Genomic DNA, 19,992 nt, shown 5'->3' on the forward strand with positions numbered 1-19,992 from the left:
GCAGAACTCCACTCAAATATCCCTTGAACATTTGCCACATTTTTTCTGTGCTTTTCCCTGAGAACACCTGTTCCCAATTTAAGCTTCCAACTTCTTGCATGATCGCCTCATAATTCCCCTTACTCCAATTAAACGCTTTTCTAACTTGTCTGTTCCTATCTCTCTCCAATGCTATTGTAAAGGAGATAGAATTATGATCACTATCTCCAAAATGCTCTCCCACTGAGAGATCTGACACCTGACAAGTTCATTTCCCGATACCAAATCAAGTGCAGTCTCTCCTCTTGTAGGCTTATCTACATATTGTGTCAAGAAATCTTCAACACCTGAACACACCTAACAAACTCCACCCCATCTAAATCCCTTGCTCTAGGGAGATGCCAGTCGATATTTGGGAAATTAAAATCTCCCATCACGCCAACTCTGTTATTATTACACTGTTCCAGGATCTGTTTCCCTATCTGCTCCTCGATATCCGTGTTACTATTGGGCAGCCTATAAAAAACACCCGGTAGAGTTATTGACCCCTTCCTGTTCCTAACCTCCACCCACAGAGACTCCATAGACAATCCCTCCATGACGTCCACCTTTTCTGCAGCCCTGATACTATCTCTGATCATTAGTGCCACGCCCCCACCTCTTGCCTCCCTCCCTGAGCCATCCAAGTCTCTGTAATGGCCACCACATCATAGCTCCAAGTACTGATCCACGCTCTAAGCTCATCCGCTTTGTTCACAATACTCCTTGCGTTAAAATAGACACATCTCAAACCGTCGGTCTGAGCGAGTCCCTTCTCTATCACCTGCCTATCCTCCCTCACACATTGTCTCCAAGCTTTCTCTATTTGTGAGCCAACCTCCTTTTCCCCAGTCTCATCAGTTCGGTTCCCACCCTCCAACAGTTCTAGTTTAAATTCTCCCCAGTAGCCTCAGCAAACCTCCCTGCCAGGATATTGGCCCCCCTGGGATTCAAGTGCAACTTGTCCTTTTTGTACAGGTCACACCTGCCCCAAAAGAGGTCCCAATGATCCAGAAATCTGAATCCCTGCCCCCTGCTCCCATCCCTCAGTCACACATTTATCCTACACCTCATTCTGTTCCTATTCTCACTGTCACGTGGCACAGGCAGTAATCCCGAGATTACTACCTTTGTGGTTCTGCTTCTCAACTTCCTTCCTAACTCCCTGTAGTCTGTTTTTGGGACCTCGTCACATTCCTTCCCTTTTCTGATGTTTGGTCTGAACAATAACTGAACCTCAAGCATGCTTTTATGCATTGAGTTATATTATCGAGCAGAGGTGTAGGTGTACCTAATAAAGTGACCACTGAGTGTACAATTGCGGTTAAAAGTTTCAATGAGGTTAAATTTTTCTCTGCCTAAAATTGTACAACTAAATACAATAGTTAAATCTCTGTGAAAGAAAAATGTACCATGCCTTTGATCACTGAATAACTTGTGTGCAAAATTTATCTTCCAGAACGTACAGAGGGTTCAACATTTCACAGAGCACCACGGACGTGACAATAGAGAATAATCTTTCCCGTGTTATCACTGCAGTATCTCATGCATTAACTTCATCCACTTCTCGAGCCCTTATCGTAAGTTCCTTTTCAAAAATAGTTTTTTTCATTCTTATTTACTTTACGAACAAAATCCAATTTAAAACAGTTTTGGCAGAATAATAGATTATTTTTAAAATGTGGCTGTCAGGAAGTTAGAAAGCAAGAGTAAGACAACCATTTGTAATTGGAGTTTTGAGACCATACGTGTGGGAGGATATGCTTACCTTATTGAAGACACGATGATGGAAAAAAAATAGAATTGTCCATTGAGAGATTGAGAGGGATTAGGTTAAGCTCTTTAAAATTTAAGTGATGTAATTGAGATAGCATGACTCAGTGAGGGGTTCATGGGAATTACAGGAACCTCAGGATTCTCACCACCAGGTTCAGGAAAAGTTACTACCCCTCAACCATCAGGAAGAAGGTACAGGAATCTCAGGATTGTCACCACCAGGTTCAGGAACAGTTACTACCCCTCAACCATCAGGAAGAAGGTACAGGAACCTCAGGATTGTCACCACCAGGTTCAGGAACAGTTACTACCCCTCAACCATCAGGAAGAAGGTACAGGAACCTCAGGATTGTCACCACCAGGTTCAGGAACAGTTACTACCCCTCAGCCATCAGGCTCTTGGATATCTTCACTCAACTTCATTTGCCCCGTCACTGAAATGTTCCCACAATGAATGGACTCACATTAAAGGTCTCTCCATCTCATGTTCTAATACTTATTGTTTATTTTTTTTATTATTTCTTTCTTTTTGTATTCGCAGTTTGTTGTTTTGTTTTGTAGACTGGTTGAATGCTCATGTTGGTGCATTCTGTCATTGATTCTATTATGGTTGTTATTCTATTATAGATTTGAGTATGCCCACAAGAAAGTGAATCTCAGGGTTGTATATGGTGACATATATGTACTTTGATAATAATTTACTTTGAACATTTTTTTCGCAGATGGAATAGTCTTGAATTAGAGATAATGAGCTCAGGATAAACGTTCGCCTGTTATGCACTGAAATAAGTAATGAACCTTGGGAATACTGTAACCCCGAAGTGCTATAGGTCCCCAGTTCACACTTTAAGACTGATTGAAACTTTGGACAAAGACAGATTTAAGGCTGAAATTTAGCTATTGAATTTTATTTTTAACTTAAATTTCTTTGAAGGTGCTTGAGATATATATATATATATATATATAACCTTTTTTGCACTGCACACCGTTTATTATTGACAATATTCTTGCGGACCGGCTGACCCGGGGGGTGGGAGGGGCAGTAGGGTTACCAACGGACAAGAGTAACAGTCAAATACATTGGATTTACCCCGAGAAAGACTACAATGGCCATGAAGCCTTGCTCGGGCACCAGTGTGCATGCGTGACTTGCGCATGCGTGTACATGCCGATTTTTTTTTTCTACGAATTGTTTTTAGCGATTTTGTTCAGGGTGGGGGTTTGTTAATCACGACTGGAATATAGGTAGTAAGTGGCTAATACACTCAATTTCACTTCTGAAAGGGTTTATCTAAGGAATTTAATATTAAACACACAGCACATATTTTACTCGCATGAATATAGTGATAAGTCAATTATCAGGGGAGCTTGAAGTAAGTGTTGAACGAACTTCCAGTAGAAGTGGTAGAGGCAGGTTCGATATCATCATTTAAAGAAAAATTCGATAGATATATGGACAGGAAAGGAATGGAGGGTTATGGACTGAGTGCGGATCGGTGGGACCTGGTGAGTGTAGCGTTCAGCACGGACTAGAAGGGCAGAGATGGCCTGTTTCTGTGCCGTAATGGTTATATAAGTCACTTATGAGTCAATAGCATCATAACATTTTAAGTAACATTTGGATATTAAACACACAGCACATATTTTCCCTGTTTGAACATATAAAATCATTGCAACACACCAATATCGCTGAATCAGTGGGAGCCCTGGGCTTGTTTTCCTGCAACAAGACGGTCCTATCGAGGGGTGATGGGAGACAGCGATTCTCGAAGGGGGTTCCTTATGTCCAGTCTATTCCGCAATTTAGTTTTCGTTGTATTCATTGCAGAGATATGTTGGAAATGGAAACAACATTTTCAGTGCTTTCGTGGCTATCTCAGGATTTTTAGACTTGACTTTGATCCAGAATGCCGGCAGAGATGTTATGTCAAACATACTTTTCAGCCTGCCATCATTCGCAAGCTCGAGGAGTTAATCTCCTTCCCGCACTGACACGGATGACGCGTGTGTTCAAGCTCAACAGTGCGCGTGACAGGGAATGAGAAAAGGTGCCGCTGACTCATATCGCCAAATCATATCGTTTCCTCGCAGCCCGGTAGCGCATGCTTTGCGGCCCGGTGGTTGGGGACCACTGTGTTAATCCACTTATTTTTAAAAAATAGAAAATACATCCTGTTTTGGGATCTAGGAAACTGTGGGTCACAGTCTGTTTAATGTTATGGGATTCTTGCAAAATGGATGTTTAAATGAGTTACATTGGAAGAACTACAGATAGTTCAAGAATTCCACTTAAAATTAACGAATTTGTACTTTATGAAATTAATTAGGGAAAATAATGCCAGCATACATATTGCCAAGACACTTTTGGCCAGTTCCTCTTGTGGTTTCAGGAAAGTTAACTTAAGTGTATATTGCCAGCTATACTGGTCTGATGGTATCTGAAAATTATGCTACAGTGAGTGAGTAGAGAGTTCATGTTCATGTTTGGGTGACTGTGTGCATGTCCCTTCCATTGATCTCCAGTCCTCTATCGACCTGGATCTGCTGTCTAGAAAAATAATAGTTTGAAAAATTTTAGTTTCCTTCTACAGGGGCAAGATGTGTGTTGGAAAATAAGATATTAACTTCCATCTGTTCACAACCTAACCAGCCCTTTTTCATCTCTTTTACTGTTTTATCTGCAGCTTGGTTGCTGTGAGGTGTTGTGTTTGCTTTCTTTGAACTACCCTGTGTGTAATTGGAGCATTGGCTGGCACTGTGGGTATACGACGAGCAGTTCTCAAGCATCCAGAGTCTATCTCTACAAGAACAGGGGCCGATCATTCAGGTACAGGAACAGAATTTGCTGTCGTCACCAAGAGATCTTGCTGCTCTATCCTGACTGAATTTCAACAAATCCTTCTCATTGATTAAGTGTTGAAATCTCATGAACTGAACATGATTAGTCCACTAGTTCTTAATGTGTTTGTCTGATACTCAGCATTCTAATGTTTTTTAGAGGGGTTTTTAGCAATTAACAATGGTGAGAGCCCTTGTGCTAGAAGAATTAGGAGTAAGAATTCAAGATAGAAACAAAGAAACATAGAAAACCTACAGCATAATACAGACCCTTCAGCCCACAATGCCGTGCGGAACATGTACTTACTTTAGAAATTACCCAGGGTCACCCATAGCCCTCTATTTTTCTAAGCTCCGTATAGCTAACCAAGAGTCTCTTAAAAGACCCTTTCGAATTCGCTTCCACCACCGTCGCCAGCAGTCCATTCCATGCACTCACTACTCTCTGCTTTTTTAAAAAAAAACAACTTACCCCTGATGTCTCCTCTGTACCTACTTCCAAGCACCTTGAAAATGTGCCCTCTCATGTTAGCCATTTCAGACCTGGGAAAAAGCCTCTGACTACCCACACAATCAATGCCTCTCATCATCTTTTCACCTCTATCAGGTCACCTCTCATTCTCTATTGCTCCAAGGAGAAAAGGCCGAGTTCACTCAACCTATCCTCATAAGGTATGCTCCCCAATCCAGGCAACGTCCTTGTAAGACTCCTCTGCACCCTTTCTATGGTTTCCACATCCTTCTTGTAGTGAGGTGACCAGAACTGAGCACGATACTCCAAGTGAGGTGTGACCAGGGTCCGATGTAGCTGTAACATTACCTCTCAGCTGTTGAACTCAATCCCACGGTTGGTGAAGGCCAGTACGCCGTGTGCCTTCTTAACCACAGAGTCAACCTGCGTAGCAGCTTTGAGTGTCCTATGGACTTGGACCCCAAGTTCCCTCTGATCCTCCACACTGCCAGGAGTCTTACCATTAATACTATATTCTGCCATCATATTTGACCTACCAAAATGAACCACCTCACACTTATCTGGGTTGAACTTCTTCTGCCACTTCTCAGCCCAGTTTTGCATCCTATCAATGTCCTGCTGTAACCTCTGATGGCCCTCCACACTATCCACAACACCCCCAACCTTGTGTCATCAGTAAATTCGCTAACCCATCCCTCCACTTCCTCATCCAGGTCATTTATAAACATCACAAAGAGAAGGGGTTCCAGAACAGATCCCTGAGGCACACCACTGGTCACCGATCTCCATGCATAATATGACCCGTCTGCAACCAATCTTTGCCTCTGTGGGCAAGCTAATTCTGGATCCCATGCCTCCTTACTTTCTCAATAAGCCTTGCATGAGGTACCTTATCAAATGCATTGCTGAAATCCATATACTCTACATCTACTGCTCTACCTTCATCAACGTGTTTAGTCATATCCTCAAAATTCATTCAGGCTTGTAAAGCATGCATGACCTGCCTTTGACAAAGCCATGCTGACTATTCCTAATCATATTATGCTTCTCCAAATGTTCATAAATCCTTCCCCTCAGGATCATCTTCCATCAACTTACCAACCACTGAAGTAAGACTCACTGGTAAGATGAACCTCAAGTATCCATGTACAGAAACAGGTGTTTTTTTTTCCCAACCTTTTGACCCATTTTCGATATTAGTTTTTTTCCAGAGCAGCTTAGCACTTCAAGTATTTTGACCATAAGATATAGGAGCAGAATTGGGCCATTCAGCCCATCAAGACTGCTCTGCTATCCTACCATGGCTGATTCATGATCCCTCTTAACCCCATTCTCCTGTCTTCTCCCTGTAACCTTTGACACCCTTACTAATCAAGAACCTTTCAACTTCTGCTTTAAATACATCCAATGACTTGGACTCCACAGTTACCTGTGGCAATGAATTCTACAGATTTACAATTCCATGCCTCAAGAAATTCCTCCTGATCTCCGTTTTAAAGGGATATCCTTCCATTCTGAGATTGTGCCCTCTGGTCCGCGACATCCCTGCTCTAGGAAGCACCCTTTACACATCCGTTCTGTCCCGGCCTTATTTATCTCCTTCTGTAAAATGTTTTCCTTAAATAGGAAGATATTAGCAATAGAAGTGAAGGTGTCTTTTTTGTCCCCCAAACAACAGCCTAGTTGATGCTTCGTGGAGATACAAGAGACTGCAGATACTAGAAATCTGGAATGACACACAAAATGGTGAAGGAACTCGGTAGCGCGGACAGTATCTGTGGAGGGGAATGGGCAGTCAATATCGAGAAAGGTCTCAATCTGAGATGTCCACTTTCTTCAGGGTTGCTGCCTGATCTGCTGAGTTCCTCCAGCATTTTGTCTTGCTACTTGTTATGGTTTGAAGTCTAATTGTATACACTGTGTTTAACAGTGTACCAATAAATCCTTTATCAATTCAGTTCTGATCTGAATATTTGTCCTCTAATCAACGAGTAACCCTTCTGACGTGTAGGAGGCCAGTCAGTTAACCTTTTCTGTTTTGTGTGTCCTTGTATTGTGAGGGTGATAACAATTCTCTTTTGTGAACATTGAGTCAAGGTCTTGCGAGTAAAACTATTTTTTAATGTTCAATTAAGGTTATACCGTACAGATTAATATCATTGAATCATAGTACAGTTGAAGCATGGAGGAGTCACTGGGCCCATTGTGCCCATGCCAGCACTTTACAATGCCAGCATTGTCATAGAGCTATATTGCATGGAGGCAGGCCACTTGGCCTGTCTTGTCTATGCTGACCAAGTGGAACTACTTCTATTTGCATGTGTTTAACTCATATCTCTCTCCTTTTCTGTCCAAGTAACTGCCCAAGTCTTTACATGGTACTTTGATGCTGCAGTGTTTACCAAGCTTGGCAATCAGCTTACAGACGTTTCGGCACCAGTTGGGGTGGCAACCTCAGTGCGCAGTTGTTGGTGTTTCTCTCTAGGAGTGCTCACATTTATATAGGCCCCTGTTTGCTTGTCTCAGTCCTGATTGGCTACCCCTTCAGTGTACCTTTGAATTCTATTGGCTCGTGTTTCTTTGGCTCTTAGAGGTTTGATACGTTTGTTTATGGAGCTGATGCTATTAGGAAATGCATTGCTATGTGTGCACTCATAGAGAAAATACAGTTGTTCTCGTGTGAAAGCCTCACGACAGGCGAAGGTCTCCCAGCATCGAGCTTCTTTGAGCGTTGCTCACTCGAAGTAGTTTAGGGTGGTGGTGAATATTGGTAGTTTGAGTTATATCGGTACCTTTAAATGGTAGACTGAGTGATAGTCCATCTAAACAAATGAAACTTAAGTCATTAAATGTAGGTCACTACTTCAGTGATCTAAACATTTCAGTCACTAACGGAAGGAAAGTTCTTTTGTGTTCACTATGTGCAAGGTTAATGTGGAGTCCTGTGGTGGTGCTGCCATGTTATACTGAGCATCATGTAAGGCAGGTAAATTCTCATGAATGTGGCCTTGGTAACTGTTCCATTTAATCATGAACATAGAATGTGATGTTTTCTAAAGTCGTTCATAAAGTTAATGTTGCTTAATGTTTGGTTTCTAGTTTGTCCCAGAACAGTCCAACTGATGATTCCCGCAAAAGCTGTACTGTGGGGATGGTCAATATGATCCTGTCTCTACTTTCTTCAGCGTGGTTTCCTTTGGATCTTTCTTCTCATCAAGATGCCTTAATATTGTCTGGAAATTTGCTGGCTGGTATGTAAAATTATCTAAACGTTACCTGCTGCTTAGAATCAGGTTTATTGTTACTGAAATTAGCCATGAAATTTGTTGTTTTGTGCCGTGATGGATCTGGCTAAGTCCACAGTCCTCTGAAGCCTCTTGCAATCCTGTACACTGGTTTCTCAGCACTAAATGGACACCAGATTTGCCATTGTTCTCTGACAGAGTCACAGAATCAAAAAAACCTTACAGCACAGAAACGGCCCTTGCCATTACCAACCATGACGTTTATCTACACTAACCTCATTTATCCACATTAGGCCCTTATTGCCACATGCTTTTCCTATCTAAGTACTTGTCCAAAAGTCTGAAACATTGTGATTGTATCTGCAGATCTAATTTACGTAATCTTTTTGTCTCCCACTGGTTGCACAGTTTACATTTTAGCCTGGCATTCAAGTAATCAAATGCTTGTATTCTACGATTCTTAGATGCATAGTAATTAGATTAGTAGACTATTATCATGTATAAACTGGGCAAGCTATCATTGGTCTCAACACCTTCTTCTGCAACTGGCTCTTGGACTTCTTGACAGAGAGACCTCAGACAGTCCATGTTGGGAGAAACATCTCTAGCTCCATCACGCTAAGTACTAGTGCCACCCAGGGTTACGTGCTCACACTGCTGAAGCACAGCTACTAGATCCAGTTCTAACCACATCATTAAGTTCACTGGTGACACAACAGTGGTTGGCCTCATCAGCGACAATGATGCGTTGGCATGCAGAGAGTTGATGGAGTGGCTTGTGGATTACCATCAAGAGTGTCCTGACCAGCTGTATGGAAATTGTCAGGCATCTGACTGCAGTACTCTGTGAAAGATTGTGAAGACTGCTGAGAGAATCATTGGTCTCTTTTCCACCTCCCTCATCCATGACATACACTAGAAGTGCTATATTTATAGAGCCCTAAGAATTGTAAAGAACCCCTCTCATCCGTCGCCCAATCTCTTTGACCTCCTGTTTGGCAGAAGGTGCTGCATTATAAGAACAAGGATTGTTATGCTGGGTAACAGCTTCTTCCCCCAGGCTGTGAGACTTCTGAACACCCTGCTACCACCATTCCACCCCCCCCCCCAAAAAAAACATTATTTTACGTGTGTATGGTTAAATGACAACAAACTTGAACTTGAACCCTGGGCGTGAGACCAAATTTCACTGTGACCTCTGAGGAACTTAAATCCAGATAACTGCATAAATCTGGTATAACAAGCGGAATTGCTTCTTTCTTTCTTTTTCTTTTTCAATATGTTTATTGATTTCTATATAGAAGAATACAGAGTCCAAGAGAATACATATTATAAAACAAAAGAAAAAATATAATAATACCAGATACAGTATATTGAATCACATTAATGAACTCCTTACCCTATATTTATATAGATTAGATTAATTCTTATATTAGAATATAAACAGTTTTATAAAAAAAATCTATACCCATACCAAAGTCGAAGCTGTTGGGGGGGGGGGGAGGAGAAAAAACCTTATCAGATAATAAGATATGCTATTAACCAACTTCTGTAGTTTAACGAGAAGTCAAAGATTATGAAAATATTTTAAAAACAGCCCCCACAAATTTTGAAAACCTTGGTTAGATTCAGAAACTGAACAACGGATCTTTTCTAAATTTAGGCATGCCATAACATCCCGTAACCACTGAGCATGATTAGGCGGAACAGCACCCTTCCATTTAAACAAAAGTGCCCTCCTAGTCATAAGAGAGATAAAAGCCAGAATGTGCAAATCAGATGTCTTTAAAATGATATTTTCCTTCCAACAATAACAAATAGGGCAGTCAAATGATTAGGCTTAAAATTTACTTTAAAGAGTACAGAAAAAGTTTGGAATACTTCCTTCCAATATTTTCCAAGACTTGGGCACGTCCAAAACATATGAATAAATGAAGGCTCGCCATTGTTACACCTATCACAGTAGGGAGATATATCCATATAAAAATGAGATAACTTATCCTTGGTCATATAAGCCCTATGAACTACTTTAAATTGTAGGAGGGAATGACGAACACGTAAAGATGAAGTATTAACCAATTTAAAAATTTCATTCCAAGTTTCTTCAGAAATTGAAGTCTGTAAATCTTGTCCCCAAAGATTTTTGATTTTGTCTGCTGGAATTGCTGACGGTAGTCTCCGCTGAATTTTCTTACCCATCTGGTTCATCAAGGTTCTAGGAAGAAAATCTGCCATCCAAAGACAGTCTGGCCTGTTTGTAACTTCAGACCATGTGGAAATGTTTATTCTTAATTGTTTTCCACTGTAGTACCAAAGACGATCTAGCCTGAAGTGTCGCAATTAAGGGGAGTCATTTCAACTAATGTGTGTATTCTATATATGCAAATAGGGTAGAGTAACTAGATAGCAATTGGGGAATCCAACAGAATTTAGTCCACCAACTCCCTAAGACATTTGAGGAGATGGCTCTCTGTCCAACCTGTCTGTTCATCTTCCTCCATCTGGTGGATTGACGTTGACATAGACTGGATGTAATACATGTACAGTAAATCACTTCACTTCAAATGTAATTAACTTTTGATCGACTTAAACTATTTCTACATGAAAATATCTGCTGAATGTAATATAGCATATTAAAAGAGAAAGATTAAGGATTACCTTTGTCGCATGCATATTGAAACGTTTGTAACATCCGATCAGTGAGAATTGTGCTGACAGCCCACAATGTCCACAACCATCAATCCCTTTAAATTTGTTTTACAGCTGCATGGCCCATCCATTGCTCTGAGCAGGAAATTTTTGCACGGCCTGAAAACTGCGCAGCACTTTGTTTTATTTTGTGTAATATGCATGCAATGAGTATTTAGAACGAAAATTGAAAAATCACAAACTTTTGATTTAATGTATTAATTAAAGAGTATAATGAAATACAGTACAACAAAGAAAATAATTCACATTTCGTAATCTCTAGCAAAGATAAACATTTGACTAAATTGCGCTGGCGGTTTATTAACAATGAACAATCTTCTTCCATTCTGTATGTATTGTTACAATTTGTAACAATGTTGAAACTTGAAAAAATGTCAGTGTGAATGTGTTGAAGCTCTGCAATGTTTCAAAGTAAAGGTTGTGGTACATATTATTTAGAAAACTGATAGATTATATTATTTGACATAATTAATTGCAGGGCATTTCACAATTATTTGAACAGGGATTTCAAAATTATTTTAACATTGTATTTAATAAAACTCCAGCTGCGTGGCAACAAAAGTTATGTGCGTGGGAACATTTCAATTACTGTATAGGAGTGCAGCTCAGAGGGAACAGTGCCCACAACTCACTGACCTTAACTGTGCGTCTTTAGAATGTGGGAGGAAAACCGGAAATGCGGTCATGGGGAGAATATACAAACACTTTACAGGCAGTGGTGGGAATTGAACCCTGATTAGTGATTGCTCGTGCTGTAAAATGATGTGCTAATTGCTATACTACTATAGCGCCTACTGATAATATTCCACTTTATAATTGCTATGATAATATACTATATTATGATATATACATTGTCATTCTCAAGACAATGTCTAATATATTAATATTTGTATTATTATTACTCAGCTGTATTCATGCAAGACTATCCAGTACACATATTCTACTTGCAATGTATTTTTGTGTATTTAATACATCAATACAGTGCATACAATTAATGCCTTTTCTTGTGTTCTTGTTATTAGCCTTCATTCTATCTATGGTTCAATTGCAAATGTACAGCAACATTTTTCCCTGAGGATCGATAATTGAGTCTACTAATTTGATTTTCCTATATCTTTATATGTTGATAGCCATTGCTCCTAAATCTTTAAAGAATCCCTGGGCCAATGAAGATGATTCTAGTGCACCCACCAAGGTTGAAGAGCCATGGCCTGCCTTGGCTGACAGGACGTTGGTAGGGATGGTGGAGCAGCTCTTTTCCCATCTGATGAAGGTCATCAATATCTGTGCACATGTTATTGATGATGTTACGCCTGGCCCGGTGTTGAAGGTATGTGAATCAAGCTGGAGTCAGCAGGTGAAAGAAACCAGATCCGATAAACTGAAAAACTAATATATTGGTTTATTATTGTCACATGTACTGAGGTTCATTAAGTATATTTAGAGTGGAGATTGATTAGTCAGGGTGTCAAAGGTTACAGGGCGGAGGCAGGAGAATGGGTTTGAGAGGGATAATAAATCAACCATGATGGAATGGTGGAGCAGACTCAATGGGCCGAATGGCCTAATTCTGCTGCTATGTCTTATGGAGGTACGGTGAAAGGCATGCGATGCATACAGTGTTCAATTCATTACAACACTGCATTGAGGTAGTACATTGTAAAACAATTATAGAGTGCCGAATAAAATGTTATTGTTACAGAGAAAGTGCAGTGCAGGCAAGCAATAAAGGTGCAGCACCATGTCAAGGTAGATTGTGGGTCCATCCTATTTAGAAGATGTTATGAGAATCTTGAGTTGGGAGATTTGTGAAATCAAGAGTCCATCTTCTGGGGAGCCGATCAATAGTCTTGCAACAGTGAAGCAAGCAAGCAATGGTTAATACGGAGAGACAGCCAATGTAGAAAATGTGTAGATGTCCCAAACAACCTTCAGGAGGAACTCAGCAGGTCAAGCACCTGAACCTGAAGGGGGCTAATATTCTGGCGGGAAGGTTTAATAGAGCTGTTAGTGAGGGTTTAAACTAATTTGGCAGGGGGATAGGAACCAGAATGATAGAGCGGAGGAAGGGGAAAACAGAAATAAGTCTAAGATAGTGAGCGGTAAAGACGTTAGGAAAGACAGGCAGGTGATGGGGCAAATTTGTAGCCATTGGGATGAGTTGCAGTGCAATAAAGTTACAGTGAAATCAAAGCAAAAAGTACCTAATACTGGTCTTAAGGTGTTATACTTAAATGCACGCAGCATAAGGAATAAGGTGGATGATCTTGTCGTACAGCTACAGATTGGCAGGTATGATATTGTGGCCATCACTGAGACGTGGCTAAAGGATGTCTCTGGGAGCTGAACGTCCAAGGATACACGGTGTATCGGAAGGATAGGAAGGTAGGCAGAGGGGAGGCGTGGATTTATTGGTAAGAAATGATATTAAATTATTAGAAAGAGGTGACATAGGATCGGAAGGTGCAGAATCTTTATGGGTTGAGCTAAGAAACCACAGGGGTAAAAGGACCCTGATGGCAATATATAGGCCTCCAAACAGCTGCAGTGATGTGGACTACAAATTACAACAGGAAATAGAAAAGGCTTGTCAGAAGGGCAGTGTTATGATAATTGTGGGGGATTTTAACATACGAGTGAATTGGGAAAATCAGGTCGGCACTGGATCTCAAGAGAGAGAATTTGTAGAATGTCTGCGAGATGGCTTTTTAGAAAAGCTTGTTGTTGAGCCCACTAGGGGATCGGCTGTACTGGATTGGGTATTGTGTAATGAACCGGAGGTGATTAGAGAGATTGAGGTGAAGGAACCCTTAGGAGGCAGTGATCATAACATGATTGAGTTCACTGTGAAATTTGAAAAAGAGAAGCCGAAATCTGATGTGTCGGTATTTCAGTGGAGTAAAGGAAATTATAGTGGCATGAGAGAGGAACTGGCCAAAGTTGACTGGAAAGGGACACTGGCGGGAAGGAAGGCAGAGCAGCAGTGGCTGGAGTTTATGCGAGAAATGAGGAAGGTGCAAGATGGGTATATTCCAAAAAAGAAGAAATTTTCGAATAGAAAAAGGATGCAACTGTGGCTGACAAGAGAAGTCAAAACCAAAGTTATGCAAAGGAGAGGGCATACAAGGAAGCAAAAATTAGTGGGAAGACAGAGGATTGCGAAGTTTTTAAAAGCTTACAAAAGGAAACTAAGAAGGTCATTAAGGGAAAAGATGAACTATGAAAGGAAGCTGGCAAATAGTGTCAAGGAGGATACTAAAAGCTTTTTCAAGTATATAAAGAGTAAAAGATAGGTGAGAGTAGATATAGGACCGATAGAAAATGATGCTGGAGAAATTGTAATGGGAGATAAGGAGATGGCGGAGGAACTGAACGAGTATTTTGCATCAGTCTTCACTGAGGAAGACATCAACAGTATACTGGACACTCAAGGGTGGCAGGGAAGAGAAGTGTGCGCGGTCACAATTACGACAGAGAAAGTTCTCAGGAAGCTGAATAGTCTAAAGGTACATAAATCTCCCGGACCAGATGGAATGCACCCTCATGTTCTGAAGGAAGTAGCTGTGGAGATTGCAGAAGCATTAGTGATGATCTTTCAAAAGTCGATAGATTCTGGCATGGTTCCAGAGGACTGGAAGATTGCAAATGTTACTTCGCTATTTAAGAAGGGGGCAAGGAAGCAAAAAGGAAACTATAGACCTGTTAGCTTGAAGTTGGTGGTTGGGAAGTTGTTGGAGTCGATTGTCAAGGATGAGGTTACAGAGTACCTGGAGGCATATAACAAGATAGGCAGAACTCAGCATGGATTCCTTAAAGGAAAATCCTGCCTGACAAACCTATTACAATTTTTTGAGGAAATTACCAGTAGACTAGACAAGGGAGATGCAGTGGATGTTGTATATTTGGATTTTCAGAAGGCCTTTAACAAGGTGCCACACATGAGGCTATTTAACAAGAGCCCATGGAATTATGAGAAAGTTACATATGTGGATAGAGCATTGGCTGATTGGCAGGAAACAGAGAGTGGGAATAAAGGGATCCTATTCTGGTTGGCTGCCGGCTACCAGTGGTGTTCCACAGGGGTCCGTGTTGGGGCCGCTTCTTTTTACATTGTACATCAACGATTTGGATTATGGAATAGATGGCTTTGTGGCTAAGTTTGCTGACGATACGAAGATAGGTGGAGGGGCTAGTAGTGCTGAGGAAATAGAGAGTCTGCAGAGAGGCTTGGATAGATTGGAAAAATGGACAAAGAAGTGGCAAATGAATTGCAATGTTGGAAAGTGTATGGTTCTGCACTTTGGCAGAAGAAATAAATGGGCAGACTATTATTTAAATGGGGAGAGAATTCAAAGTTCTGAGATGCAACGGGACTTGGGAGTCCTCGTACAGGATACCCTTAAAGTTAACCTCCAGGTTGAGTTGGTGGTGAAGGCGGCGAATGCAATGTTGGCATTCATTTCTAGAGGAATAGAGTATCGGAGCAGGGATGTGATGTTGAGGCTCCATAAGGCGCTGGTGAGACCTCACTTGGAGTACTGTGGGCAGTTTTGGTCTCCTTATTTAAGAAAGGATGTGCTGACGTTGGAGAGGGTACAGAGAAGATTCACTAGAATGATTCCGGGAATGAGAGGGTTAACATATGAGGAACGTTTGTCCGCTCTTGGACTGCATTCCTTGGAGTTTAGAAGAATGAGGGGAGACCTCATAAAAACATTTCGAATGTTGAAAGGCGTGGACAGAGTGGATATGGCAAAGTTATTTCCCATGATGGGGGAGTCTAGTACGAGAGGGCATGACATAAGGATTGAAGGGCGCCAATTCCGAACAGAGATGCGAAGAAATTTTTTTAGCCAAAGGGTGGTGAATCTATGGAATTTGTTGCCATGGGCGGCAGTGGAGGCCAAGTCATTGGATGTATTTAAGGCAGAGATTGATAGGTATCTGAGTAGCCAGGGCATCAAAGGTTATGGTGAGAAGGCGGGGTAGTGGGACTAAATGGGAGAATGGATCAGCTCATGATAAAATGCTGGAGCAGAGTCGATGGGCCTAATGGCCGACTTCTGCTCCTTTGTCTTATAGTCTTATGGTCTATATTGTGGTGGTGGGGGGGCGGTGTTTGTAAAAGCAAGGATTGTTCCAGGCAACCAACAAGTATCACCATGCTTCTGGGACCAATATAGCATGCCTATTTCTCTCTAACTAACCCATATGTCTTTAGAACATGGGAGGAAAGCAGAGCACCCAGACAAAACCTGTGAAGTCGTGGGGAGAGCATACAAACTCCTTATAGGCAGTGGTGGGATTTGAACCCTGATCAGTGATCACTGGTGCTGTAATACCATTACACTCACTACAATGCTAGCGTGCTGTCCCAAAAGGAATGTTTTGGATCAAAACCCTGCATCAGTGTCGGTGTGTATCAGCACAGCAGAGGCTGGCGGGGAGGAAAATGGGAATGTTGCAGACAGATTATATAAAGATTATCCATTACATACTGAATAATAGATAACTCTTGAGATTGTATTGCTGCCTCCTCATGTTGAAATAACAGTCAGGGCCTTAGTTTAACATCTGATACAAATGGTGACTTCTGTGCATTGAACAGCTTGCAGCTGCTGGAACTAAATTTAATTTCATTGCAAGGTAATATATTTATTCTTTAAAATTAACGCATTATAGCTGGAATCTGTAATTACATTCAAAAAGAGGAAATGAGTAACTATTAAAGTTTGAAAATTAGCTTTATTTGTCACACGTACATTGAAACATAAAGTTGAATCAGCAAGCTGGCAGCCTGCAAGTGCCGCCATACTACCGGTGCCAACATAGCATGCTCACAGCTCATTACCCCAAACCATACATATTTGGAATGTGAGAAGAAACGAGCACCCTGAGGTTGTGGGGAGAACGTACAAACTCATACATCGAGTCCCAGTGTTACAGTTGGTGCTCTAATGTGATTGTGCTAACTGCTAGACTATCATGCTACTCTTATAATTTGATAGGTGATTTGTGTCACAGTTGGGATTGTGTTGAATTTTTCTTCCCAGGCAACACTGCCATCACTTTCGACCACACCGTCACTCAGCCCGATCAGGCGCAAGGCCAAGGAGAGGGAGTCATTAGAACAGGCAGCTACACCCATGAGCCCCAAGAAAAACACCGAATCTAGTCCAGGTGAGATATTTTGCTTCAAGTCATCTGTGTGCTGTGCAATGTAACATTATTTCAAAAGTAAAATTTATAGAAAAAGTTGCAGAGCTGGACATGTGGAACTCTTGCCCTCCCGCTCTTGTGCACGCGTGCTCATACACTGTACAATCCCAACATTTGTAGTTTTTTTTTGATGTCTAATTCATTTATGGTCAATCAAAAGAAAGCACCTATGTACACTGGATGAATTTCTCCATCGATAACTATTAAGAATTAATTCAGTTTCCTTTTACTTTATATCTTTTTAACTATTTCAAAGAAACCTTAGCTAATTGGGGGAGCTGCTTAACTGAGCCAAAATGTACTGGTCCCAATGTGTCCCAGTTAACCAGAATCAGATGCAGAATCAGGATTATTATCACCGGCATGTGTCATGAAATTTGTTAACTTAACCAGTGTATTCACTTTAAATCTCACTGAATAATACAGTATGCAATAAGCCTTTCAGCCCAACTCATCCTTGACAACCAAGCTAGTCCCATTTGTTAACATTTGGCTCATGTCCCTCAAACCCCCTGTATCTGATAACTTGCCCAAATATCTTATTAAATCTATGCTCTGTTTTCTGGTTGTTAATCCTTCTGTCCCTATAAATAGGCTTTTTATAAAGTGTACTCTTGTTGATATTTTCCTGCCATTCATACGTTCTTTTGCAGCGGCCAGGCCTGCAGATGCTGTGGGTACTGCACCAGCCAGCAAGTCTACCTCGCTGGGCAGCTTTTACCACCTGCCTCCGTATCTGAAGTTGCATGATGTTCTGAAGGCTACGTATGCAAACTACAAGGTACCAGCTCAAACTGGGTGTGTTTCACAGATCTGATAATGCTATCCACCCCCCTAATAGACACATCAGTCTAGTGACCTGTAGTTAGAGTCATAGGAAACAACAGCACGGTAACAGGCCCTTCAGCTTATCTAGTCTATATTGAACTATTGTTCTGTCTAGTCCCATTGACCATAACCCTCCATACCCATACCATCCATTAAGACATAAGAGTAGAATTAGGCCCTTTGGCCCATCAAGTCTGCTCTGCCATCTCATTATGGCTGATCCATTTTTCCTTTCAGCCCCAATCTCCTGCTTTCTCCCCGTATCTCTTCATGCCCTGACCAGTCAAGGATCTACAAACTTGTATTAGCCTCTGCCTTAAATATACAAAGAGACTTGGTCTCCACTTGGTATCCAAACTTTCCTAACTGTTGAGATCGAACCCGCATCCATCACCTCGAGATGGCAGTTCTTTCCACACTCTTACCACCCTCTGAATGGAGAACTTTTCCCTCATGTTCCCTTAAACATTTCACCTTTCACCCTTAACCTATGATCTCTAATTCTAGTCTCATCCAACCTCAGTGGCAAAAGCCTGCTTATAAAGTTTATCCCATCTTTCTCACTCATGCACTATGTCATGTGTAGTTGCTGCCGTCGAGTAGGCTTTATTTATGGAGGAACAAAATTTTGCAGCTGCTGTAATCTAGAACATCAGTCTGCTGGAAGATCTTAGTGGGCTAATCAGCATCTGTGTGGTGAAGGGCTATGGGCCAAATGTGGGTAGATAGCGCAATCTCCCAGTTGGTATGGACGAATTGGGCCATAGAGCCTCTTACCACGCTGTATGACTCTTATTCCTTCCAGACCACTGCTTCTGCAGACTCCTGTCTCCATTTGAAAGCTGTTGGAAGTTACTACTAAATCTGCTTTCACCTTCCTCTCAGTATCGTCATGGCCTTCGTGAATTACGTGGCTTTATGACCTACCCTATCAAAACTTGCCATCATTTGAGCATATCACCAGCACCAGCCGATCTGCCAGCAAGGACATGTATACCAAAAGATGTTGGAAAAGGGCCAGTAACATCATGAAGGATCGCACCTACCCTGCTTTTGGACTGTTTGTCCCACTCCCTTCAGCGAGGACCACCAGACCCAAAAACAGTTACTTTCTACAAGCAGTGAGGCTGATCAACACTTCTACCCACCAACATATCCCTCCACATCACCCACCTCTGCTGCATTATCATTTCCTGTCTGTCAGCTTATGTACAGACGCTCCTGTACCTAGCGCCACTTTATGGACATACAATCAATCTATGTACATAAGCTATCTTTATGTATTTATATTTTTGTCTTTTTTGTTATTGTGTTCTTTATCTTACTATGTTTTTGTGCTGCATTGGATCTGGAGTAACAATTATTTTGTTCTCTTTTAGACTTGTATACTGAAAATGACGTTAAACAATCTTGAATCTTGAACACATCAATTAAATGTCTTCTCTTATTTCAGGTTACTCTGGACCTTCAGAACAGTAATGAGAAGTTTGGCAGCTTCTTACGGGCAGCTTTGGATGTTCTGTCTCAGCTTCTCGAGATCGCAACACTTCCAGACATTGGGAAGGTAAATAGTTGCTCCAAGGGGAGGTTAGAGGTGGTGTTGAACCATTATTATACACAACTTACAGATGCTGTGCGTGGCTCTGAATTCAGTAATTAACACCAGTCTTCAGAGCCATAAGAGCGTGTCAAAGGATTTACAAGTTAACACCAGAGTTGAGAGAATACTGTCAGCAAAGAGTGAGTAGATTGGAGCTCCTTCCTTTACATGTAGGCATTTAAAATTTTGGTAGGTCTGATAATGTTGGGATGATACTGCTGGGGGTAATGCTGTTCCAACTAGGAATGTGTGCTGTTTCCCAAACAATAAACCTTGGGTCACAAAAG

At 41.4% G+C, this 19,992-nt stretch overlaps 1 protein-coding gene across 2 annotated transcripts in view; it reads left to right on the top strand.

The window, feature by feature from the left end:
- The window catches only part of htt (huntingtin), a 223,446-nt gene that overhangs the window by 95,651 nt on the left and 107,803 nt on the right, over positions 1–19,992 (top strand). For both annotated transcript variants that reach the window (XM_072257615.1, XM_072257617.1), the window contains exons 20-26: positions 1,478–1,598; positions 4,479–4,621; positions 8,204–8,355; positions 12,189–12,388; positions 17,112–17,238; positions 17,931–18,058; positions 19,559–19,669. In XM_072257615.1, the coding sequence (XP_072113716.1) occupies positions 1,478–1,598; positions 4,479–4,621; positions 8,204–8,355; positions 12,189–12,388; positions 17,112–17,238; positions 17,931–18,058; positions 19,559–19,669 (982 nt within the window). The remainder of the gene's footprint in view (positions 1–1,477; positions 1,599–4,478; positions 4,622–8,203; positions 8,356–12,188; positions 12,389–17,111; positions 17,239–17,930; positions 18,059–19,558; positions 19,670–19,992) is intronic.

This window comes from Mobula birostris, chromosome 5, assembly GCF_030028105.1.
Source record: "Mobula birostris isolate sMobBir1 chromosome 5, sMobBir1.hap1, whole genome shotgun sequence".
Taxonomy (NCBI): Eukaryota; Metazoa; Chordata; class Chondrichthyes; order Myliobatiformes; family Myliobatidae; genus Mobula; species Mobula birostris.